We start from the raw sequence: 27,360 nt of genomic DNA on the forward strand, positions 1-27,360 counted from the left end.
AAAATGACTTTGGTAGAAGTTGAAGTCACCGTTTAGAATATTACTTGAGTAAAAGTGTTAAAGTATGTGATATTTATTGTACTTAAGTATTAAAAATACAAGTAAATGCAAAATGGACTTCATCCGGTACTTAGTGTCTTTCATTCCAACATAAGAAAACATTTCTGGAATCTGCATCTGAAATAGCATTTAGATGTATTTACATGGATGCATTTAAATTGCAGTTACAGATGCATAAATAGGCCTAATGTTTTGTTTTTAACATAAAACGTTGAATACTGATATTTAAAATAATTTAAGACATGAAAAAAGTCAATGTGAAATTAAAACCGCCAGTAGGTGGCAGCAAGTGACTGTTAATGAGTGAGTCACTGAGATTCAACCGATTCATTCAAACGACTGATTCATTCAGGAACAAAGCATTGGACTGTGTTAATGAGTGAATCACTGAATAATGTATCATCTGATTTGTTTGTAGTAAACACCGTCCATTGCTCAGAGACGCAAAACAGTGCTGTGATCTTTGTTTGGAACAATTTTCGTTGGCAAAATAAGGAAAACAAGCAATATTATGTCTAAAATGTAAGTCACATTGCTTTACTGAACTATAAGATGATTATTAAATGTGTTATGCTTATATCTGCAGAAAAACGGTACTCTTTGTGTGATATAGATTAAGTTAACTATATTAAATTATATAAATATAAAAAGCACAGAGAAGCATTTTTGCCGTCTACAATTTAGAATGTCTGGAATGTTTTAATAGACTAATAAATCTCTGTGTGTGATTTGGTGATATAGCCTACTTGATAATGTCAGATCGCATATCATTACAACAACACTTACCATATTATAGCAGAAGATATACTGTATATTGCACACCCCAGACTCAACTTGAGTGGAAAATTAATCATCGGTTGTGTGAGCACTTATTTGCGCATGAGCAAAGGTGTTTTTAGGAGTCTAACTCGCAAGTGCCAGACCACTGATTCGTCAAACCTGCTTTCCTGCAGTCCGTGTTCTTCTGACTTCTGACTATTTTGTAGTAAGTAACGAATATGCTTTGGGGAAAGGTATCGGAGTAAAATAATACATTTTAATTAAGAAATGTAGTTGGCTGAAATATAAAAACTCAAGTAAAGTATAGATACTCCCAAAAAATACTTAAGTACTGTAACAAAGAATTATTACTTCATTACAATACACCACTGCTCATTACAGAACCTGGCATACTAAAGTAAATGCTGGGAAGAGTGTCTGGTGCTGCCCTCTTTTTTTCACTTTTTAGATGTGAGAACATTATTGATTTTTGATCTGATCAATAACTCACCATTTGCAATGGTCTGCGGTGTCCCAGAATCATGTTTGTCCTTAACAATCCCTCTAAATTAGACTTCTGTACTTTACTGTGGGTTGGTTAGGGCTGTTAGTTGATTTGTGTGAATGAAGAAAGAAATGCAGATTAATTAGACAAATGATTGCATATCAGTATTTGCTGGGAAAAGTCCCCAAATGAAGCCGTTTGGTACTATGTTGGGACCCCAAATGAATAAAGACTTGGGGGTCATTTTATGCATGGGTTCGGGGGTGTTATTATTTGTTTATTTTAAAACATTATTTTTTAACTGAAATTTAAGTTGACAACATTAGTTTTTGTGTCTTTAGAATCCTCAGACATGGAAGCAGATGGAGTCTTTGGTGCGAGAGGGCCGTGTGGTGGAGCTGAGAAGGAGGTTGTGCTCCAGGATGACGTTCGGGACAGCTGGATTGAGAGCGGAGATGGGTGCGGGGTTTGCTTGCATCAATGACCTAACTGTCATCCAGTCTACACAGGTTAGTCCAGGTTAACAGTATGCACAACCCTCTACAGTGCGAGTAAATCACTCGCGTTTGCAATTAAATTTTCACTCTGGGTGACTAAGTATCTAATATTAGCCACTGGCTAATAAATTCTCAGATTTTACTCGCCAGTGTGTGAGTTGGAGGCTAAGTATAAGTTTAACGCAGATATATTTTCACTCGCCGATCACTCTGACTGAGCGCTTCAGAGTTTCTCTCTCCAAGCGATCTGTGCTATTTTTCAACTCATCTCAATGGATGCGCAGTATTTGTGTACTGTATTTGACGTACCGTAAACTCTGCGTGTGGGAAAAAAAAGAAAAAGCCAAGCCTTCACACTAAAGAGTGAGAGAGTCTTGCATACCATGAAGTTGTATTTTCATGTCAAAATAACGGAGTTCCTTTGGAATTCTTCAGCTTTTAAGAACTGCCGGCTTCTCCTTGTAGTGGGCGGAACTAATGCGCAAACAACAATCTCATTGGCTGGCGCTCACCTATTATCGTCCCTGTTTTGATTTTTTTTTAATAACACGTTAACGCAAATTCATTTTAATAGCACTAATTTTATTAATGCGTGATTAACGCTGCATGCATTTTCTTTTTGACCTGTGGCCTAGCCTGTAGTTGGAGAAATGGAGATGCAGTGTTGCCAACTTCGCTGACCCTTTAGCGACCCCCTCTTTAAAAAAGCGCGTAGCGACAAGGGTTTGCCCAAACCTTATTTAGTTTCTGAGACTCACTGGTACTGCTATGCGGCTACAAGGTCTTGCTGTCCCAGTGCATGCGCACATCTTTATCTCTCTGTGCGTCTGCTCTTTTCAGCGAGTGGCGGGGAGGAGCAGCGCTTTCAGTTAAACACAGATATTATGTTGCTTCTCTAATTTTACATGCAAGTATAGCCGAAATCACAGCACAACTATATTCATTATCGTATGTGTATTTGATTTCATCAGACGACGGCTCGATTATCAGGATTTTTGTGCAGATTAACATGTCGGAAGAGAGAGCTGGTTATGTAGTCTTAATGGGTCGCGTTTCAGTCACTATTTCAAATTCTTTCCATTGTCTGGCAACAGAAGCAGTAAAATATATCAATGAAAACTGTTTTATTGAGAATTTAACTGCATCAAAATACAGTGTGGGCATAGAGAACAAAGTCCCTTTTAAGGAAAGTCCGTTCACTCGGCCACCATATTTGCAACGCCACCAGGCAGCTCAGACATGACCAAGTCCTATCTAAATGAATGGGGGAATCCTGAAATCTCAAAAACGGCTAGCTGAACTCGCAATTAAATTACATATTTCAAATCAGCAATAAAATCTGAAATGAACTGCCCCATGAATGTTGTTTCTTATTAGGGGTGTGAATCGGCACTGGTTTCACGATTCGATTACGATTATCATGTCAACGATTTGATTCGATATCACGATGCATCACAATTATATCAAATTTATTTTGTGCATTTTTATTAAATTATATAAGCAGGCTACTTTTTAAAATAATTGTTAATTAATTAGTATTTTAATTAATATATAATTAACTAATTAATAAGAATTAAAAGTAAATATAGCTTTAAAACATAGAAGCAAATATAAAGTGATTAAAGGGGAGACAATTACAAGTGATAAACAAAAAGCACTTTCAGTATCTGGGGGTGCTTAAAGTATCGAAAGTTTACAGATAATCATAGTTATGGTTTTTTCTTTTTTCCTCAGCATTATTGCCATTTGATTATTACTGATGAGCATAGGCGGACAAAGTACACAACTCCATTACTTGAGTGAAAGTACAGATACTGCTGTTAAAATATTACTCCATTCCAAGTAAAAGTTGTAAAGATAGAGTTTTGCTTAAGTACTTTTAAAAGAAAGTACTTCTGTACTTTTACTTAAGTACCAAAAGTAAATTTCCTTTTTGATGTCAATGCACTGTTTTATTATTGTTGTACGTAATACTTGCAATACCTCTGAAGCAACTTACAATACATTACACCTACTGAATACACTGAAGTCTCGTTCAGACTGTCAGCCCAAATCCGATTTTGTGCATATCCGGATGGAATCGGATTTGAATAACTGACTGTCCACACAGCATATCGCAAAACTCTTTCGTTTTTACTGAATGTGCATTGGTTTCTATGGTAATGCCGTTGCGTTGTTATGACTACGCTAAAAACAACAGTAACAGTAATACAGTTTGCAATACAGATGTTGTCTTACCGTCGCGGTTGCGCTGTAGTAATTTTGTCGTGTGAGGCAGCGGCAGAAACGCAGGAAGCTTGAATGTGCGGCTTTCCGTGATGCTGTCTCTGCTACTTTGCTTTTTTTTTGGTCTCTGCTACTTTCAAAACACAAAGAGGTACATATACTAGCAGTACATTGTTTTTTTCCGCTTGATTTGCACTTCGCAACGACACAAGCTTGTTTCTGCAAAGATGTTCAGCATGTTTTCTGCAAAAACGTCTGACGTGTTTGTTTTACGTGGCGTGAGGTCGTGAAAAAGCTACACTAAATCCGATCTTACCAACTGAAACGGATTTCCATAAATGCGATTTGAATAGGATTCCAAACCACATACGTATGTAGCTCGAAACGGATTTGCACAAATCGGATTTCATGTAGTTCATTGCTGTTCAGACTATTTAAATATGATCGGATTTCAATCGGATTTGCACAAAAATCGGATTTGGGTTGACAGTCTGAACGAGGCTTGACTAGCCTGTAGTATCTTTGGAATAAAGAGTTTTTAGAATGTTAAAAACCTATGGGGAGGAAAAAAAACACCCCCACAAAAGCAGGATGGTAGTGATCTCACACAGCTCTGGCAGTGTGTGCACACATCTATGTGTAGCCATTTATCCACATTTGAACAGAGTGGACAGTGAAATCCTGTAAATACAGAGTGATAAGGAAGAAAGGAAAAAAAAAAATCACACCTGCTGTAAAACCCAGCAACACACCTGTAGCTGTATAACTTTCTCCTTCCCATCTTTCCTCTGTAGTATCATCCTCTCTTCCCTCACCTACCCATTTCTCATCTCATGTAAACGCAGCTACTGAAACTTTATGCTCTACCTTAACTTCTTGTCTAGACGACATTTGTCCTCTCCCCTCTAGGTCAGCACGGGCTGCCCCTTCTAACCCCTGGTTATCTGATGTTCTTCGTGAACATCGGACTAAACTCAGAGCGGCAGAGAGAAAATGGCGCAAATCAAACAACCCGTCGGACCGGAGTAGGTATCAGTCTCTGCTCTCATCTTTCTCTGCTGATGTCCACACTGCCAAATCCTCACATTTCCACAACAAGATCAACAGCGCTCCAGACATGCGGAATCTCTTCAGAACATTTAATTCTCTCCTCTGTCCCCCTCCACCACCTCCCACCACTTCTATTACAGCTGATGACTTTGCAACTTTTTTTACAGACAAAACTAGATCGATCAGTGATCAGTTCTCACCTCCACGCACACAGGACCCTCAACCAACCACATCCACTGCTAAAACTCCCATCTTCTCCTTCTGTCCCCTGACGGAGTCTGAAGTATCCAAACTTCTCCTCTCCAGCCATCCTACAACATGTCCTCTTGACCCAATCCCCTCACACCTTCTGCAAGCAATCTCTCCCACGCTCTTATCGGCACTCACACACATCATCAACACATCCCTCCTCACAGGCAACTTCCCCACTGCGTTCAAGCAGGCTCGGATATCCCCACTGCTCAAAAAACCTACATTAAACACTTCTCTTATACAAAACTATAGACCTGTCTCTCTCCTTCCATTCATAGCGAAAACACTTGAACGTGTTGTCTTCAACCAGGTCTCATTGTTTCTTTCACAGAACAACAAACTGGACGCTAAACAGTCAGGTTTCAGGAGTGGCCATTCAACTGAGACTGCGCTTCTCTCGGTCACTGAAGCCCTGCGGTGCAAAAGCCCATTCCAAATCATCAGTCCTCATTCTGCTGGATCTATCTGCCGCGTTTGACACTGTCAATCATCAGATACTCCTCTCCACTCTCTCATCACTGGGCATCGCTGGAATTCCACTTCGCTGGTTTGAATCCTATCTCACTGGTAGGTCTTTCAGGGTGGCCTGGGGAGGGGAGGTATCCAAAGCACATACACTGGTCACTGGGGTTCCTCAGGGATCGGTTCTTCGACCCTCCTCTTCTCCACATACACATCACTGGGTCCCATCATACAGGCACATGGATTCTCCTACCACTGCTATGCTGATGACACACAGCTCTATCTCTCCTTTCAACCAGATGATCCAACGGTAGCTGCAAGTATCTCAGGTTGCCTGGCGGACATCTCGGCATGGATGAAAGAACATCACCTTCAGCTCAACCTGGCAAAGACTGAGCTTCTTGTCTTTCCGCCGCTCCAACTCTACAGCATGACATCACGATCCAGTTAGGTTCATCAACAATTACCCCATCAACTTCGGTCAGAAATCTTGGTGTAATCTTTGATGACCAGCTGACCTTCAAAGACCACATTGCAAAGACTGCTCGATCTTGCAGGTTTGCACTACACAACATCAGAAAGATCAGGCCCTTTCTGACGGAGCATGCTGCACAACTTCTTGTCCAGGCCCTTGTCATTTCTAGGCTGGACTACTGCAATGCTCTTCTGGCTGGACTTCCATCAAACACAGTCAAACCTCTACAAATGATTCAGATTGCGGCAGCACGACTGGTCTTCAAGGAACCCAAAAGAGCCCATGTTACACCTCTCTATCTCATTGCATTGGCTACCAATCGCAGCTCGCATCAAGTTCAAGACACTGATGCTTGCTTATAGAACAACCACAGGCTCAGCACCCGCCTACATGCACTCACTATTAAGAATCTACATCCCCTCCAGAAGTCTGAGATCTGCTAGTGAGCGACGCCTCGTGGTACCATCACAAAGAGGCTCAAAATCACTCTCCAGAACATTCTCGTTCACCATTCCTGGCTTGAGGAATGATCTTCCCACCCATATTCGGAGTGCTGGATCCCTGTCAATTTTCAAGCAACAGCTGAAAACTCATCTCTTTCGACACTACTTGACTTCACCCTACACATAAAAAAATAAATAAATAACTCTTTCTCCTTATTTATTCCTTCCCTTGCTAGCTTGTACTTATTTAAACAATGCCTGAGACTTGGTGTTACAAGCACTTCGTTTGTCGGATTGCCTCTTCAAGATGAATCGCTTCATGTGTTCCCCAAATTGTAAGTCGCTTTGGATAAAAGCGTCTGCAAAATGACTAAATGTAAATAACTTTACAACAGCAACACTGCTTTAGCAAAAAAGCAAAACTGCAAGACTTATTTGACATCAAAACAAAAATTTTCTAATTTCTCTCATGGTACTTTGTCACACACAGAACGGTCTGTGCAGTGCTGCTTCAAGTCCAATACCTATTGTGTTTTATTAGAAGACGCACAACTGATCTTCTGTGGCTTTATAGGTAATATTTTTATGTACACAATTTAGCAAAATTAGAGAATTTGTTTCTAATATATACCACATTATTACCTTTTTATTATTGAATTGTTGTAAGTAAATATCACATTTGCAACTGGTCAGTGTTCACAAAAATGCTGCGAAATCACTTCAAGTAGCCCTACAAGAGTGATTACTGATAAACTGTCTGAAAAAAAAAAAAGTCACTGTTTGGAGAAGGAAAAAAAAAATCACCCACAGACTTTCAAAGCTGCTACATAGTAACGACTTTCTATTCCGATGACCTTGATAGAAATGTAGTGGAGTGAAAAGTACAATATTTGTCTTTCAAATGTAGTGAAGTTAAAGTCATAAGTTTCCAGAAAAAAATAATACTCAAGTAAAGTACTCAAAAAGTGTACGCAAGTACAATACTGTCCGCCTCTGCTGATGAGATCATAGACGCCGGCAGCTTTAATACACTGCATTCACACTAATGCACAGATCTATTTCCACATGTTTTGTCCTGTTCTGAATACGTAACTGACTGTTTACTTGCATCACTACCACTCAGTCTCTGCTGTAGCTCCCGTGACCTAAATTCCCAGAATGCATTGCCGCTGTGATGACACATTCCCAGACTCTTTTGTATTTCTATAGTCTTTGATAGAGAGGGAAACAAAGCTAATAATAAATAATACATGTTCATTTTGCATGTTCAGAAGAAGTGAGCTGCCCTGTCATGCAAAAATGTAAACAGGTTTGTGTAAGTAAATTGCTCCGTGCAAAGAAAGAGAAGTAATGCAGGGCTCTAGACTCATTCTTCCCACTGGTCGCTCTTTTGCGACTAACTTTCTCAGTTGGTCGCACGAGCACGTAATTTAGCGGCAATTTTTTTTTTTTTTTTTTTTGCTACAACATTTGATTAATCAATGCATGTTGATGAACTTTTATCATAGTTTATAGTTATATGGTAACGAAAGTGTTCAACATTTCAACCCTTTTTCATCAGTGTTATTTGTGATTTAAATTTTGTGATCAGGAATCCCTCTTTTCGTGCGCTTTCACTTTCAAATTTGAGATCTTGGTGTCACGTTTTACAAGAAAAGATAATTGTCTGTTTTGCTCATCTATACACTTTTCACTTTTTAAGACTAAAACAAAAGATGGATTCGTTGTTCTTAATTAAAAAGCACAACAACAATAAAACAGTAGGCTACAATGACAAACTAGCTTACATAACCTTTATTAACAAAAACAAATAAGACGAGGCATGGCATAGGACACATCACATGCTGTATAGACCAATTTAGTGTAGACGTCAGTTACGTCACTAGCAGCTGCGCGTGCATTGTGGTGGCAGAAACACACGGTAACAAGCGGAATGAAACGGGAGAAATCTACAGAATAAGAGAGAAAATGTACTGTTGTGCCTTTGGATGTCAGAATCGGAATGCAATTCATTTTTATAGAATACTGTCGTCAAAAACGGCATTTGAAGCTAAACGCAGACCTTTAAACGGACAGACTAATGAATGAAACCTGCTATGATTAATCTACTTTTGAAGCATAAATTTGATTTAAACAGTTAGTCTACATAATATTCACATATGCAGTTCATAGGGAATGTTATATTTGGCCTACAGTTACAGCATGAAATACTATTTAAACCTATAACAATTATCGTTACCTATTTTGTCTCACAATTCTTTTTGGAGACTTTTTTTTATTTTTTTTTTCTCACAAATGCAACTTTATATTTCGGACTTTATAACTCGATTTAACTCAACAATAGCGAGTTTGTCCATTCTGAGGGGGCGAAAAAAGCCAGAAGTGTGGGATAAACTCCCAGTTGATTTTTCTTATCAGAATTGTGAGATATAATCTCGGAATTGCGAGAATAAAGTCAGAATTTTGAAATATTGAAAATGAAATTTTAACGCATACCTGCTGCTGGTTAAACGCAATCAAACGAGTAGACTGGACAGAAACAATCATCAAAAATGCTCGCGTTTGAAGCGCACCCTTCTTATCAGAAAAGGTTCAATAAAGTATTGTCTTTTGTTGTTATGGGCGCTTCTAAAGATTTCTTATGGATCTCAATACTATGTCGTGTATGAAATAATGTACAGTATGTGTGTAAAACAACAAACTGGCGATTTATATGCTTAATCATGTGTAATTGTAAGTTATATACATTGTTATGAGTAATTGTGGCTGGAATAATAATGTAGCTGTAAAAATAGTTGCCTGCTGAAATTGAGAAATATATTACATCTTCATGACTAGATAGACACGGTGAGGTTGTCTTTATTATACATTACACGTTAGATGTGAGTCACTCAACTGGAGGTAATCCTGTCAGATCATACATCCTTTGAGTGAGTACAGATCGGCCAATTTGGTTTCGTCCGTTAAAGTTAACCTTTTCAAATAACGCGGTCCCGGACAGTGAGTGACCTTATATATGCAGGTAAAATCGGAATTTCTTCAGTTATTGTTAAAAAAAAACAGGCTAACAGACTTCATAGCTAGCGTTAGTGAAGTGGTCAGGGGTATCTTTCTGCCACCACCGAAGCTCCGCCCACAGAAAAACGTCACAATGTTTACTAACAGGAAATTGGTTTATTATATAGGCTACCGACTAATAAATTACAGAATGCTTAGCAAACACTGAGGAATCAAATAAATAATAATAATAAAAATTAAGGATGGCCTCCATACCGTAATGTGAGGTAAACGGCAAAGATAACAAGCTTTTCAAAACGAAAACAAAAAGAAAAGTAAAACTAAACTGGCTGTCGCTGACAGGACTTGAACAATATGTTTTTGTTTTGTTTGTTTTTTCCCACAAGAATACTAACATGTTCACCTTCTCTGGTTTAAGAAGTGGTCTTAAATTTTAGTTTGAAAACCAAATCTTCCGTTGTGCTCCGTCTGCGGCGTGCACCTTCGTGCTTGTGCTGAAGCTGCGAGCATAAACCAGGCTCTACCCACGAAGCGCTCGTGCTGAAAGTGCCTCTCTTCACGTGATCCGTGAAATCTGATCAGTGTGACCACGTCAAATTTTTACTCACACATTCTCAAAATTGGTCGCAGTCTAGAGCCCTGTAATGGGAACCTGGTATTTCTTTTTTCATGTGTCTAATAGACATGAACAAGTTCTTTGAAAAACATCTATGACCTATGAAACACGTCTTCATGCTCTGTTGACTATGGTTTCAATAATAATAAACATACATTTGCATAAAGCATTCATATTTGTCCATGCCCATGTTTATTAGAGTATTAAAAACGTAAAGTATTAATTTAAGGTAGATTTAGAACAAATAAAAATGTGTGATTAATCGCGACTAAATATTTTAATTGATTGACAGCCCTAAAAAAAAGAAATAAAAATTTTTAGCAGCCAATGGCGATTCTATTGCCAAGGTGTCCGTAGAGGGTTGATGCAGATGGAATCTTATTTGACCATAAATGTAATGACCGGTTTACACTAAGTGTGAAGCAAAACAACTGTTTGCATTATTTCAGCAATAAAAATTTCAGTGCAAAATACAGCCCATCTGACAGATATCTGTAATTCATTCATATAGTGATAGCAAGAATAATCACAGAATATCACAGAATAATGACAATATCGATGTCTCTTTAGTGTAGTCATGGAATTTCAGATTTTACCATTGAAATGCTGTTTAACACTAGTATAACTGTTGGTATGAAAATTAAATGATTGGACAAAATGGTTAAAGCCCGAAACACGTTGCACAATTTTCTGAATCGCCACGATTGTTTCACGATGCCAATTTGTCGTCTGGGACAGCTGAAAATCGTGTTGTGTGTCTCGGGCTTAACCATCCCAATAATTGATTACTTGATTATAATTAATTAAGATAAGTACTTCTCAATGAAAACAAAAACAGGTATTGCTAATTAAGGACATGTAATTAAGCACACAAGTGTCACGCATTCAGAATAGGAGGATCCCCTATGTGAGGTAATTTGGAAGCCAAGTTAGCCAAGCCTCCACAGACAGGGTGTGTCCTGTGCGAGATCTAGTTCATATACCAAAAATGTGTGCTAAATTTATTGAGATTGTTCCACATCAACCAGTAATTTTATTTCCAGTAATGGACGGTAAAAAATTCTGGAAAAAATGGTCTGCGATTTAGGACTGGCTTGAATATAGTCCCACCATTGATCAGGGTTTTTGTTTCATGTGTCCGGGCATTTGGTGGCAACAAGTCCAAAATGGACACATTTCAAGTGACTGGATTTGGCAACTAGAAAAAATCCACTGAGAAGTTCAGTGAACATCAGAAAAGCTGCATGTACATTTCTGGTTAGAAATGAAAGGCCATCAACAGACACTTAAAACGGGAAGCATCGTCACTGAAATCAAGAGCTAGTCCACAGTCTAGTAAACGTTGGCAACCCCTTTAAGTTATTTTTGACTGTGCTGTTATTATTGACTGCTTTGATGCTGTGCAATAAGATAGGACATTGTTTTGATAATTATATTCATGAAGACTTTAAATTTACCCTGCCCTCCGTTCATCCAAGCCCCAATCCCCCTACCTGCTTGCCTCTGTGCAACACAAGTAAACAGGATATACTGTATAATGAAATTGAGATGCATTTGTGAACAATGTCGAATTATGAGATGAATATCGGGCTAATATAGAAATGTGGCCAAGATGTTTTCATTACAAAAGTGTAGTAGTTGTATGTCAGATCCACAAGCTTTTAACTTGTTTGCTTTGTTTTTTTTTATATCTTGGAATTTTTTTGGCAGTTACATATTGTCTGTTCTCTTTTGATAATGATGATAACTTTGTTTTTTTTCTTCGTTATTGTTGTAGGGGATGTACAAGTACTTAGCCAAATATGTCCCTGACCTGAAAACAAGAGGGCTGGTGGTTGGTTTTGACACTCGTGCCCAAACAAGTAGTGGCTGCACCAGTGAACGGTAACACTCTACACTCCATTATATGAACTGTCTTTATCCAAATACATTTTCACTGTGTTTATAATCTGACATAATTCATACATACATCAACAAAAATGCATATTCTCTCTTAAATATTATTATAGGCTAGTGTTTTATCTTTTGATTTGTACATGCAAATGTGTTGCACATACAAGAGTTTCAGAACTAGAAAATGGCATATATATATATATATATATATATATGCCATTTTCTATATATATATACCATCATGCCAAGCCTATTTAGTTGGTGAACAATTTTATTCAGTCTTTATCAGTTTTTAATTAAAGGTGTAGTTGCAAAACATGTAACTCTATATTGGTCTCCTAGCCTGAAACCTGTGTGTTTTTTGTTTTTCCCTGTGGATCACAAAAGGAGAAAGAGGTTTTGAACAAAATGAGGCTGAGTAATTGATAAGTTTTAATTTGGGGGTAAACAAACGCTTTTAAACTTACCTGTATTGTAATATATTTTTGGATTGTTGCGAAGAGAACTCTGTTGGAATTGAACATGGGGTAGTAGCAGACATTAGGGCTGTGACGGTCGCCATGACAACTGTGTGGTCTAATTGCCACTAGTAGAAGTGCACGTGACGTCACACACATTATAACAAGCATTATTTTTATATATATATATATATATATATATATATATATATATATATATATATATATATATATATATATATATATTGAACAAAATTATAAATGCAACACTTTTGTTTTTGCCCCCATTTTTCATGAGCTGAACTCAAAGATCTAAGACTTCTGTCTAAATCTGTGTTAGTGAGCACTTCTCCTTTGCCGAGATATTCCATCCACCTCACAGGTGTGGCATATCAAGATGCTGATTAGACAGCATGATTATTGCACAGGTGTGCCTTAGGCTGGCCACAATAAAAGGCCACTCTAAAATGTGCAGTTTTACTGTATTGGGGGGGGGGGGGGGATATTGGCAGGAACTGGAACACGCTGTCGTATATGCCGATCCAGAGCATCCCAAACATGCTCAGTGGGTGACATGTTCGGAGAGTATGCTGGCCATGCAAGAACTGGGATGTTTTCTGCTTCCAGGAATTGTGTACAGATCCTTGCAACATGGGGCTGTGCATTATCATGCTGCAACATGAGGTGATGGTCATGGATGAATGGCACAACAATGGGCCTCAGGATCTCGTCACGGTATCTCTGTGCATTCAAAATGCCATCAATAAAATGCACCTGTGTTCGTTGTCCATAACATACACCTGCCCATACCATAACCCCACCGCCACCATGGGCCATTCGATCCACAATGTTGACATCAGAAAACCGCTCACCCACACGACGCCAAACACGCTGTCTGCCATCTGCCCTGTACAGTGAAAACCGGGATTCATCCGTGAAGAGAACACCTCTCCAAGGTGACGGATGCCATCGAATGTGAGCATTTGCTCACTCAAGTCAGTTACGACGGTGAACTGTAGTCAGGTCGAGACCCCGATGAGGACAACGAGAATGCAGATGAGCTTTCCTGAGACGGTTTCTGACAGTTTTTGCAGAAATTCTTTGGTTATGCAAACCGATTGTTGCAGCGGCTGTCCGGGTGGCTGGTCTCAGACGATCTTGGAGGTGAAGATGCTGGATGTGGAGGTCCTGGGCTGGTGTGGTTACACATGGTTTGCGGTTGTGAGGCCGGTTGGATGTACTGCCAAATTCTCTGAAATGCCTTTTGGAGACAGCTTATGGTAGAGAAATGAACATTCAATTCATGGGCAACAGCTCTGGTGGACATTCCTGCAGTCAGCATGCCAGTTGCACGCTCCCTCAAAACTTGCGACATCTGTGGCATTTTGCTGTGTGATAAAACTGCACATTTTATAGTGGCCTTTTATTGTGGCCAGCCTAAGTTATGCCACCCATCCGCACTTGTAGACCTACAAGTGTTAAGTTCCCGTGATCGCAAACGCCCAGCTAGTCAGGTTGGTATTGGCGAGGCTTTCTCCAAACTGGCCAAATACAAATGAGACCGCGATAAGTGGAAGACACTAACAAGAAACGTAGCAACATATTTAGTTGTCAAAAATGCACCTCTCCGCACTGTGGAGAAGCCTGCATTCAAAGAGATGCTGCATTCGTTTGACAAGCAATACGAACTACCAAGTAAAAAAATACTTGTCTAACACGGTCATCCCACAGTTATTTAATGAAACCAAAGGAAAATACAATTTCTGACAAAGTGAGCAGAGTGAAGGACTATGTGTGCATTGCCGCTGAAGGGTCACGTGCATCACACAGCTGATAATTTATCTGAAAATCTCTGCAGTGCATTCCAAGAGTGGGTATTAAATGAAAAAAACCTGGCATGCATTACCACGGATAACGGGGCCAATATTGTAGCTGCTGTTAGGAAGTCGGGATGGCGATGGCTGAACTGTTTTGGCCATAATTGTAATCTGGCCGTCACAAATCCAATGACAATCGAAAAGGAGAGGACAGCCAGGGCCATGGGTTTGTGCCGAAATGTGGTGGTTGCATTCGCCCATAGTTGGCAGAAAAAGAAAAAACTTAGAGAAGAGCAAAAGGCCCTAAACCTACCAACGCACAGTTTGATACTGGTAAATTGAAAGGATTGTGGTATTGTCAATTACATTTCGGCAAAATAGAGGGATTAGATTTAGATCAGCCAAGTCATAATCTTGAATTTTTATTTTTTTTAAATAGACCATTAATTTAAAAAACCCTTATTTTGTTGAAACACCTTGTTTACATTCCAATACAAGCTTATCAGTAAATTAAAATAAACAAACAAATAAATAAATAATTATTGTACCTCTTTTAAAAAAAGTTATTTTTTACATATTTTCTTTACATAAAAATTCATTTTAAGTTTCTATTCATTCATTATAAAGCCGATTTGAATGAAAACAGTTACAGATTTCATTTGATGGAAAGAGAAAACTCAGAATAGGAAATATAAATTTAAGAAAACAAAATGTAGGCTATAGCCTATATGATGCGATTAAATATGACGTCACCTGCCGCCACAAGTGTCACCAAAATCCTGTGGGAAACACTGGAATGAGAAAGTTGTTACTGCGCCATTGCTTAAACATGTGCTGAGGTTGCTGACCAATGATCTCCTGGACCCTACACCAGAAAATAAACCTCAAAGAAAAGATGATCGCTGTCTTGGATGATAAATATAAAGCCGAAGAAGGGAAAAAAATCCTATCGAAAGCAACTACTTTGGATTGAACTCATCGAAGAGATAATGCAAATTACTGAAGGTCAGCCAGACAACACTCAAACTGACGAGTCACTGGATGCAGCGGATGGAACCAGCGTCGCACCAGCTGTCAAGAAAATGAATCTCAGACCGCTACTTGGGAAAAGACAAGCAAAGGCCAAGATTCCTATTCCAAAGAGAGCGTTTGCAGACGAGGAGTTAACGCGCTATTCGGAAGAGGAGGCAATTGATGCCAGCGATTACCTGCTTGCTTGGTGGTAGAACAATGAAGCAAGATACCCTCTCCTAGCCACGGTTGCTAAAAAGTATCTATGCATTTGCACAACGAACACACCATCTGAATGAGTGTTCAATGCGGCTGGAAACATCGTAACACCAATGAGGTCCTCCCTTAAACCGGACAATGTCAACATGTTAGTTTTTCTTTCAAAGAATTTAAAATCTGTATAGAAACGCCAAGGTAGGCTTAATACATTTGTTCACGTTCTAATTGACCTATCGGTAAGCCCCTCCCCTCAAGCGCAGACTAGCCAATGGCAGTCGAGTATCAGTTGCACGGGGAGCGGAACTCGGACATCTTTAGGTTTCAGCACCATAGAGAAACATTGGAAGATCCGAAGCTCGCATCGGTTTTATGGAGTTTATGCTTCAAAAATGGAAAAACGATGTGCCTTGGGTACTTGTAACATGGATTCCAGGTATCCTGAGAGGATGGGCGATATAATTTATTTTATTACATTTCCTGAATCCAAACAAAACAGAGCAAAATGTCCCTAAGTATTCAACCCAATACAAATGAAGACAAAAACATTCATTTTCTGGTTGCCATACAATCATTAAGTTACAATTTTCATCTGCTCAAGCAGAACGTTAATGTTATCTTGTGCTTTAGCAAGGTGTCTCTGGCTAAAACTATCTAACATTAAAGTTAGTGAGTACATGCTAATGTACAAACCTAAATACCGGACTGTTCTCGCGTCTTGTACAGTGTAGGTCAAAAACACATAAAGGAAGGTCTACATTTCAGTGCCTCTCCATATTAAACTGGTTAAATGTGCAGGTGATTCTTCCAGACACCTGCTACCCTCGCTCAGTTCTTACTTAATAAACAAAACGTGAACTAATAAATAAATACACTACCCGCTACTGATAAGTAAAAAAAAAAATATAGCCTCAAAGAGGCGATGAGAGAGACGCTTGCGAGAACAATGGGAAGCTGAGCAACAGAGAGAGAGAGAGACCGCCATTGTCGCCTCGCAGCCTTTATCCGGAATCCTTGATGACGTCACGTGACTCTCACAGAATAGGAATCCCCGACAACGCCACCTATGGGCTTAGAATATAAGTGTCGTGTCACACAGATACACGTAACAAGTCCTACACTGATTTTCCAGCTTGTGATTGAAGTTTTTACAAATTTTTGCAACAGATGTTTGTTTAATATTTAACTTTCTTATTTAACTGTATTTATTTACATATTTGATATTGATTTTAATGTTTTGCAGGCTGTGTGTTCAGGGAGTGCTAAAATAAACACGCACATTTGTTAATAATGTTTGAGCCTCATCTTTTTATTACATTTTTTTTGTTTAAAATTTAAAGTGCTATATATAATTTTATATAATTATATAAATGTATAATTATATATTTATATAAATAAAATATATTTTATTTATATAAAATAACGCGTCACCGACAGTAGAAATCTGCGGTGGTAGAAATCTGCCACCGTCACACAGCCCTAGCAGTTACAGTTACAACCCTACAGTTTATGTACTAGCCCAGGATTGTACTGGATAATATAAGGTAACTACATGGGTTAGGTTAGGTTTGGTGTTAGTACCTAGTTGTTACCCAGTTATTGTATTGTTTTACTGTAATAAGTATATAGTATATACATGTGGAACAGCACTGTAAAATAAAGTGCTATCCATCTCATTTTGCAAGTGAAATGAGCAAAATGCAAAATGGACCAGCAAAACAGCCTGTTGTGGACAAGAGCAGTAAGAGAAAGTTAGAGAAAACATTCTCACTTCCTGCACTGAACAATAGTGCTGCATTCAGGCACGTACTGAGCCCATTCATCAATTTTATTCTTTATGCACTGAAAGCACATTTTTAGAGTCATAAGAACAATAGCATTAGAGGTTGCTGTTAAAATCTTTCACTCACCCACTCTACTGTAATTTTTGCATTTTAACATTAACTTAAATGTATATATATTTACACGTATGAAAATGCAGTTACGGTCATATTAAAATGCATATATACAGTAAGACACACACTTTGAATCATGTAAACATCTAATTCAGAATCATGGTCGCATGTGTAACAGTGTAAAAATATTTATTTTTTTCTCTACAGACTTGCAAGGTTGACTGCTGCTGTTATGCTTTGTAAAGATATCCCTGTCTATCTATTCTCTACATATGTGCCTACCCCATTTGTGGTAAGAAAATGGGTTATACTTCATTTCGATAGTCCACTTTAGACATTATACTAACTAGAAGTAACTTTGTAACTACATGTCTACTAACTCTCAGTAGGGTAGGTTTAGGGTTAGTAGAATAAGTTGACACATACTTGCAAAGTTTCTCATAGTCTGAATGTTGTATGTTGTGGACCCATCAAAATAAAATGTTAGAAGATATTAAGCAGACGGTCTGCTAATACTCTAATGACTGCTAGTTGACATGTAGTTGCAAAGTTACTTACTGTTAGTAGAATGTCTAAAGTGGGCTATCGAAATGGTGTTACCAGAAAATGTTATTGATCGATTATAATAATTGTTGTTGTTGTTGTTATTATGTGCTTAAAGCTGCAGTCCGTAAGTTTTGCCTCTTTGTCGCCATCTCTGTTTGAAAACCTGGAATTGCAGCCTCTTGCAGAATTATCTTGTGTGCGTGGGATGTGCTCTGGTACCGCTCCAGCGTGGATGAATCTAATGTTTTGAGGTGAATGTGTTGCTGTCAGTCAGTGTGGATGTTTACTGTACTTTGCAATCACAGATTCTAGCCTACGTCTTGGAATATATGACCCAAATAAGAATTTTCACCGCATATTGCCATCTGAACAAGTAAGTAACACGTCTGCCACGTTTGTTCTGCCCAACTGAGGAAAAAAGCATTACAATAAATTGTGCTACCAATGGTGATTTAAATCTAAAGATCGGTTAGCTTAAATCACATCAAACCGTGCAAATTAGTATTATTGTTATACTTTATTCTCAAATTATTAATGTTAACAACATCAGCATTGTGTGAATATGAGTATAGTGTGTATTAGCGATTTTCAGTTTCTGTACAGTCATGTCATTCGAATTTCATATTAAGAAATTCTTCTAACCCAAAAAGCAAAAAATCTTGTGTAATCCCAGGCTGTCTGTAATCAGAAGCACATTTAAAAGTGGAATATAATATAATTTATTTTCATTCACATGTTTCATGAACACACAATCCTTTCTGGATTACAATCCGCCATCAAAATGATACATTTAATTATTCTAGCTGCTGTGAGAAAAGGCTATAAACGATCCGCCACCTGCAGGATCCTCACATGAGATAGCCTAGTAGCCGGGACAACTTCTTTGTGTTTACAGACGTGGCGTAATGATGCAGTGCCATGCTGGGATTTCCTGCGAAAACCTACCCGTACCAATCAAATTATAAAACATTATTATAAGCTAACCGTTGTGAATTGGGCTAAAGTAAGGTGATAGTTTTGAACACTGGCTGGTTACGTACTTGCTCAAATATTGATTTCGGATCATTTTTAACCAAAAAAGTTACGGACTGCAGCTTTAAATTACAGTAGTAGAAGAACTAAAATATCCTTCTCAAAATTGTTATTTGGGAAGCACACTTGTGAACAATGATAATGATGAAAGTAGAGCTTCTTTGGAATCCCGTGAATTGTTTTTCCATCTTTTTGCCCTCCAGCCATACGCTGTGAAGAAGTATGGAGCTGCAGCTGGAGTCATGATCACTGCATCTCATAACAGAAAAGAGGACAATGGATACAAGGTGAGCATCTGCTAATCCTATTTTGTGAATTTATTTATTTTAACTAAAATTATAAACAGTTTTCAGTTATCAAGGCCATTCCTGCTGCATCACAGTAAGACAATACACTTGCGCTAAAAAGAATGAAAGATAAGTGTACAATAAAATATAACATCCAATAATGACAATTTTGTCACCCTGAAGTTGTTTCAAACGAACACAAAATAACATATTTTCAAGAATGATGGTGGTTTAGTTAGTGGACGTAAAAATCACTTAAAACTATCATCTTTTGTGTTCTGCAGAAGAACAAAAGTCATACAGGTTTGGAATGACACAGGGGTGAGTAAATGATGACATAATTAGGCGGACTATTGTGTAGGTTTATTTTCTACATATATTCTTCTCATTAAAAGTGATCTGGGTGGATAACTAGGGATGCACGGAAGTCTTTCAGTCTGGTTCTCATGAGAGCACCTGGAGATGTTTGCACATAGTGTGACTGATTCAATATAACTAAAAAAAAATAATAATAATAATTAATAATAGCATTATTTTAATAAAACAATAAACAAAATAATAAAGTGCAATACTATTATATTTTATATATTATAAGAAAATGAGTGTTAAATAAAAAAAAAGTACACTTAAAACATACACTGCTAATAGTTACAATTTAATTTTCTCTCCTTTTTTTACTTTATTTCTCCATGAATTTTTATAATTTTCAAACCTAAAATCAGCAAGCTTTTATTTGAATGGTTTGCCGGCAAGTTGGTACGCAAATAAGAGGAACCCACCGCATTTATGTATTTTTTTGATCACACCTGCGTGAATCCCTGCAGATAACAGTTGCAATCAAAATTATTCAACTCCTCAAATTTATTAATTAATTATTTTTTTTGGGAGATCCAGAGTCTTGCTTTCTTTCTTTCTCCTTAAAAAAAAATTGGAGCAGAACTAGCTTCACAGTTAAGTTTCCCTGAATTCATTATGCTGTTTTCCTGTTTTTCACTGTGAAGCTTTTTTCTTGTTGTATAAAGTGCTATGGAAATAAAGGTGACTTGACTTGATGTAAACACAACTGCTTAAATGTTATGGCAATGAAACAGACCGTTTCAGATGGTATTTTCATTGTTGCTGCTAGGGGTGCTCCGATTGATCGGCTACTGATCGATATCGGCCGATAATCGCTTTGAGATGTTTGATCAGCGATCTCTATAAAGGCCGATCTCATAAACCGATCTCAAGCTGATGACATACCTGCCATGAGAGGTTTGCATGACATGCAGTGGCATGACATGCATGCTTTCTCTTACCCTATCAAAATACACAAATGGCTTCAAATTGTGTCTGCACTATAAGCCAGCTGCACACTACACAGTTGACACAGGAATTGTTACATAATCGAGGAAGTGTCACATCGTCACTAAAGTTTATAATTTGCATTTCTTTTTCTTAAAGCACACACACATAATGCCATCAGGTTCAACATACTCCATTTGCAGTGCGTCTGCGGTGCAAATATTTCCGGTCCGGCAGGGCGTAACGGGAGCGGTGCATTAGAAGCAGTGCAGCGATTGTTTCCACACAGAGTCTATTTGCTGTGCTGCATGTGCTGAATTAAAGTGACAGTGCAATGTTCGTGGTAAAAATGAACATGGATTGAAACGAAAATGTAGTAATTACACCTTAAATGCATACAATTAAAGTCTACTGTGTTTCATAAGTCAACACTTATGGCTTTTTGGCTAGGTTTAAAACAAGGAAAAGTGCACTTTAGATAAACAAGGCAACGTAATAGGATGCACTTGTTGAGGTTGAAAACAAAGTTCTTTATTAACCACATGATTGCTTGTAATGAAGATTTAAATGCAAAAGAAAAGGCAGTGCAACTGACTGTTTCTGTCAGTGGTAAATTTTAATTTACAGTGTTTGTGATAACATAAAAGTTTGTTTTGCAACTTGCTTGAGCAACTTAACGTAAATCTAAAAGTAAAAACCGTTGAATAATGTGTTGCTTATATTTATTGCATTTAGACGTGTCTATGAAAGATTGTGTTACTGTATAAAGAGAATCACAATGCTGAAATAGCATTTTCAGTAACAACATTTGGATTTGAAATCAAAATAATGGTTAGATGTTGTGTTTGTGGTAATCAGCCATAGATCAGAGTAGTGGACTCGTGTGTGAATGCACAGTGAGTCCGTGCTGCTTCTGCACCACTTACGTACCGCACGTGAAATGCAGATGCACTGCAAGTCGAGTTGGCCTATGTGTTAAACTGCCGTAAGGCCGTGCCTCATACAGCTCACGAAGTCAGGCTTGTGCTGTGTGTAAGCTATTATGCAGCAATTGCCCCAATTGTAAAAACAAAAATGCACTGCATGATCAAACATTTAGGTGAGATGAGAATTATATATTTTTGAAAAATGTCTAAAATGCCCCCCTTCACCCCTCAAATGTAAAATATCCCCCCTACAAGTGTTACCTAATAGGGGAACTCCCCCCATTTTCAAAAATGAAATTCAGGCCCTGAATAAATGTCTGTAAAAATCCTGAATGGAGCATCACTATAAATAATTTTATATGATAAAACGAGGGCTTCAAAAAGACCGGTATCGGTGATCGTATCGGTAGATACTGCTTCCTGTAGTCGGTGATCGGCTCCAAAAATCCTGTTCGGAGCACCCCTACTTGCTGCGGGGGGCAGTAAACACACTAAGGTTAATATGACTGATATTTTAAGACAAAAACAGTAACACAAGCACACACCAATATAATAATAGTAATAACAAATAATAATAATAATTATTATTATTATTATGTCTTTTATATAAATAAAAATGTGTTGTGTATATACAGTACCTCAGAGCAGATGTTCAATTTGTCTTTTTCAACTTTGTGAATTTTCTGTAGGTTTACTGGCACAATGGTGCACAGATCTCCTCTCCACATGATAAGGAGATCTTGCGTTGCATTGAGGAGAATAGTGAACCCTGGTCCGAATCCTGGAATGAGGACCTAGTTGAAAGCAGCCTCTTACAGAGAGACCCACTGGAGGACGTCTGCCGCTGGTACATGGAAGAGCTAAACACTATCTGCTTCCACAGGTGCGGTCTCCCACCTGTACTAAGAGAAAGTACTATTAGTCTTAATAAACTGTACACTTAAAAATAAATCAAGTTGCCAGGAAGAAACAATGATGCAAACAAACCATTTTTGTTTTCCCAAGAAAAATCTTGAAGTAGGGATGTTAACGATATTATCAATATTGTCACATGACGATATGAAACAATAGGTATTTCGGGCAAAAAGTGTAGTTTTTACAATATATTTAAACCTCTTTAAAGGTCTTTAAAGTTGTGTTTTGGGCCATTTTGCTTTGGCACAGTATCTGTCAAACGAACTAAAACCGAAAGCACAATATGGCTTAATCCCTTCAAGTCTGTTCCCTATCTGTTGGTCACTGCAAGTTATGTCGTGACGACATTAAGGGATTCACTTGGGAGCCCCAAACATCTCTGACTTTAAGAGAAAACGCCAATGAAATTTGGCTAGTGGATTCTGCATACCTGAGCCACTCCCCATGCATACGGGTATAAATAGGTGATAGGTGCATCCACTCTTCAGATTTTTGCTTCGAAGTCGAGTGGATGAACGTGCTTGATCTCCAGAAAGCCCATTTCATCTCTGGAACTATTCTGGTTGGCGTGACGGTGCAAACAGCGGTGTCCCTGTCTGCAATGATTCTAAAAAAGCACTTCAACTAAAAAAGCAAATCACGGACGGCTTGTGTCTTTTTAAAGATGCTGTTCCGTCCATGTCCTCTTGGTTGTAGTCGTTACCTGTCTTTTGAGGATGGACACGACCGTTGTCTTCAGTGTCTGGGCTTCCAACACCGCTGAAGCTGTGTTTGTAGATGACTCATGTGCCTGTTGTGGGCGTATGAGCATGGCTTCGCTGCAATCTTGCCTCTCTTTTGTAAAAAGATTGGCACCCTCTGCTGCTACCTGTCCCGGTCTCTCTGGCTCGAGCAGAGGACCGCCGGCTGGCGCTCTGGGAGATCTGAGGGTTACAGTAAGAGCTTCTTTGCCGGCTGAGTCCCCACGGACCTCTTACTCCTCACACAGCAAAGATCGAATTTGGTTCCCGAGTGATTTCGCTGGTCAGCCTCACGGGACTGCAAGCATTTCATTCAGTGCGCCCCGGAAGATCAGATGTAGCGGTTCCCCAGGTGGAGAAAGAAGTTGCGGTGCACCTGTGCCTGCAAAACAACGCCACTTGGAGGAATCGTCTGCATCTCCCGTCCAAAGCCTGTAAGCTGATGGCTGCTCTCGCGGCCAAAGCTTATGGTGCTGCGGGGAATGCCACTCTGCCCTGCATGCCATGGATATCCTGCAGGTCCACCAAGCCAAGGAACTGAAACAAATGCACGAGGGTAGCACCGACCCAAGGTTGATGCAGGAGCTGCGCTCGGCGACTGATGTCCCTCGGGAAAGCAATGTCCACTCTGATGGTCCAAGAGCGCCATCACTGGCTCAACCTGGCAGAGATGAAAGATGTCGACAAGGCACGCTTTCTCGATGCTCCCATCTCCCAGGCTGGGCTGTTCGGTGACACTGTCGAGGGCTTTGCCCAGCAGTGCAGAAGCAGACTGAGGCAATCCAGCACATCTTGCCCCGGTGTCACCAGCCACCACTGCCCTGCGGGCCAGGCCTCAGTCTGCTTGTCGCCGTGGGTGCCCTCCTGCATCCTCCAGAGCTGCTCCGCCCCATGCTGAATCGACACCTAGGCCCCCCGTATCCCAGCCGGCCCCTAAGTTGTCCAGGAAGGACTGACAGTGTGTGACGCACTGCCTACTCACTCTCGCCCGCAATGCCCCTTCTTGCCAGCAGCCAAGAGACTGCGGTTGGGAGACGCGCTGCCTCTCCACACATCTCTGGCCAGCCCCCCTGGGGACTTAGGGAGTTCTGCGACGATACCTTCTGTACTATCCAGTTCTACTCCCCTCCGATGCAGCAGCGTTCTCGAGACTTTGGTGGCAGTCCAAGACGCACCTGTCTTGCGCGAGGAGATTGCTGTCCTCCTGGCAAAGGTCCCTCCAGCCGAGATGAAGCAGAGGTTTTACAGCTCCTTACTTCATCGTACCCAAGAAAGGCGGTGGCCTTCGGCCAATCCTGAATCTTCGAGTCTCGAATCGGGCCCTTCTCAAGCTCCCGTTCTGCTAACGCAGAAGCACATTATCAGATGCATCCAACCCCAGGATCGGTTTGCAGAGGTCGACCTGAAGGATGCTTACTTTTCATATCTCGATTCTCTCTCAACACAGACTGTTCCTATGATTTGCGTTCGAGGGTAGGGCATGGCAGTACAAGGGTCCTCCTTTTCGGGCTTTCCCTGTCCCCCTGTGCCTTTACGAAAGTCGCAAGGGCGCCCTTGCCTCGTTACGGGAAGTGGGCATCAGGATCCTCAACTATCTCCAGCATGGCCCGCTCACGGGAACAGTTATGCGATCACAAGGACCTTGTCTTTCTACGGGCCAGAGTGCCCTTAGAACAAGTGTCTCGGCATGTCGTCACGACGGATGCCTCCAGTGTGGAACAGGTCCTGCTGGTTGCGCTATTTTGGCCTGCCCGGACCTGGTTTTTGGAACTCATGCTCCTCGTGTCAGCTCCTCCCTGGCGAATCCCTCTGAGGAAGGGCCTTCTTTCTCAGAGGCTCGGCACCAGTGGCATCCTAAGTGATCTCCTGCCAGTGGTGGAAGACACTAAACTAACAACATGTATGTTAGACCCTATTCCATCTAAATCACTAAAAGAGGTGCTTCCAGAAGTCATAGATTCTCTTTTGGCTATTATTAATTTGTCATTGTCATTAGGATATGTCCCCAAAACCTTCAAATTGACTGTTATTAAGTCTCTCATTAAAAAAAACACAACTTGACCCCAAAGATCTAGTTAATTACAGACCGATCTCGAATCTCTCTTTTCTGTCAAAGATACTAGAAAAGGTAGTATCCTCACAGTTTTATTCCTCCTTAGAGAAAAATGGTATCTGTGAGGATTTCCAGTCAGGATTTAGACCGTTTCATAGTACTGAGACTGCTCTCATTATAGTTACAAATGACCTGCTCTTATCATCTGATCGTGGTTGTATCTCTCTATTAGTGCTACTGAATCTTAGCACTGCGTTGAACACTATCGGCCACAACATTCTTTTGAATAGACTAGAAAACTTTGTTGGCATTAGTGGAAGTGCATTAGCATGATTCAAATCATACTTATCTGACCGCCATCAATTCGTAGCAGTGAATGAAGAAGGTATCATATCGATCACAAGTGCAGTATGGAGTACCTCAAGGCTCAGTACTAGGGCCGTTACTTTTTGCGCTTTACATGTTACCCTTGGGAAATATGATAGGAAACACGGTGTTAGCTTTCACTGTTATGCTGATGATACTCAGCTCTATATTTCTTTGCGGCCCGGTGGAACACACCAAATTGAGAAACTAACGGAATGCATAGTCGAAATAAAAAAACTGGATGAGGAGTAATTTCTTACTGCTAAATTCTGAAAAAACAGGTGTTAATTATCGGACCTAAAACCTCCACATGTAATAACTTAAAACACTGTCTAACACTTGATGGCTGCTCTGTAAATTCTTCGTCATCAGTTAGGAACCTAGGTGTGCTATTTGATAGCAATCTTTCCTTTGACAGCCACGTTTCTAGCATTTGTAAAACTGCATTTTTTCATCTTAATTTATCTAAATTGAGACCTATGCTCTCAAAGTCAAATGCAGAAATGTTAATTCATGCATTTATGACCTCAAGGTTAGATTATTGTAATGCTTTATTGGGTGGTACAGTAGAAATTAGGAAAGAAGTATTGTGATTTCCCTACTGTGTAGCGAAAAGCAAAAACAATGTACCTTTTGAAATTATTTATTATACAGTGCAATCGTTTTACAATTGATGGCTATTACTGTCATTGTTATTATTAGTATTATATTCTAATTTGTTTGGGTTCCAAAAATACTAGTGTGAATGTAATTTAGACTGAGAGTGTATACTACAAATAAAAATGTTAAAATTATACAAAGTTTTCTTTTTTCTTTTTTTCCCCCCAAATCTTCATTTGTGTTTTTTTTTTTTTTTTTTTTTTTTTTGGAAATATCGCAATAAATATCGTACCGTGGACTTCATATCATGATAGTATGGTATTGTGAGATTTTGATATCATTACATCCCTGCTATGAAGTATTCTTAAAAGCAGCATTTCAGTGCCACAAAGAACATTATAGGACATTGAGTGTGAAAAGTCTTTTTATATTCTAGAAAATCTTTTGTCTATTACAAAGAATTTTTGTGCACTGTGAAACCATACATCCTGGCCAAAAAAAAACAAAATGTTATTTTTAAGAGTTAAATTGGGCTTTTTAAAATAATTCCTAATAGAGGTGCACTTGTGTATATATTTTTTTTTTCCCTCAATATGATATACTTATTTGTAAATATTTCACAATATCAAAATACATTATCGCACAATATCTCTTCATTGCAGAGAACTTAATGCAAAGTCTCCCCTGAAGTTTGTACACTCATCTTTCCATGGTGTTGGTCACAACTATGTCCAGAGAGCCTTTCAGCAGTTTGGCTTTCCACCTCCCATCCCTGTTCCAGAACAGAAAGATCCAGATCCAGATTTTTCCACTGTCAGTTGTCCTAACCCAGAGGAAGGAGAATCGGTTTTGGTAAGACTTCTTTCTTTCTTTCTTTCTTTCTTTCTTTCTTTCTTTGTGTGTATATATACACACGCATACAGAATATAATTTCTGCACATAGCAATGCAGTCTACAT

General features: G+C 39.2%; 1 protein-coding gene across 2 annotated transcripts in view; it reads left to right on the forward strand.

Moving 5' to 3' along the window:
• Nucleotides 1-27,360, forward strand: part of pgm2l1 (phosphoglucomutase 2-like 1) — a 135,597-nt gene that overhangs the window by 99,936 nt on the left and 8,301 nt on the right. For both annotated transcript variants that reach the window (XR_009274358.1, XM_058799492.1), the window contains exons 2-7: nucleotides 1,666-1,833; nucleotides 12,141-12,247; nucleotides 17,861-17,945; nucleotides 19,435-19,518; nucleotides 22,418-22,611; nucleotides 27,065-27,254. Coding sequence is in view for 1 of the 2 variants with exons in the window: in XM_058799492.1 (XP_058655475.1) it covers nucleotides 1,666-1,833; nucleotides 12,141-12,247; nucleotides 17,861-17,945; nucleotides 19,435-19,518; nucleotides 22,418-22,611; nucleotides 27,065-27,254 (828 nt within the window). In the remaining variant the exon portion in view is untranslated. The remainder of the gene's footprint in view (nucleotides 1-1,665; nucleotides 1,834-12,140; nucleotides 12,248-17,860; nucleotides 17,946-19,434; nucleotides 19,519-22,417; nucleotides 22,612-27,064; nucleotides 27,255-27,360) is intronic.

This window comes from Onychostoma macrolepis, chromosome 15, assembly GCF_012432095.1.
Source record: "Onychostoma macrolepis isolate SWU-2019 chromosome 15, ASM1243209v1, whole genome shotgun sequence".
NCBI lineage: Eukaryota > Metazoa > Chordata > Actinopteri > Cypriniformes > Cyprinidae > Onychostoma > Onychostoma macrolepis.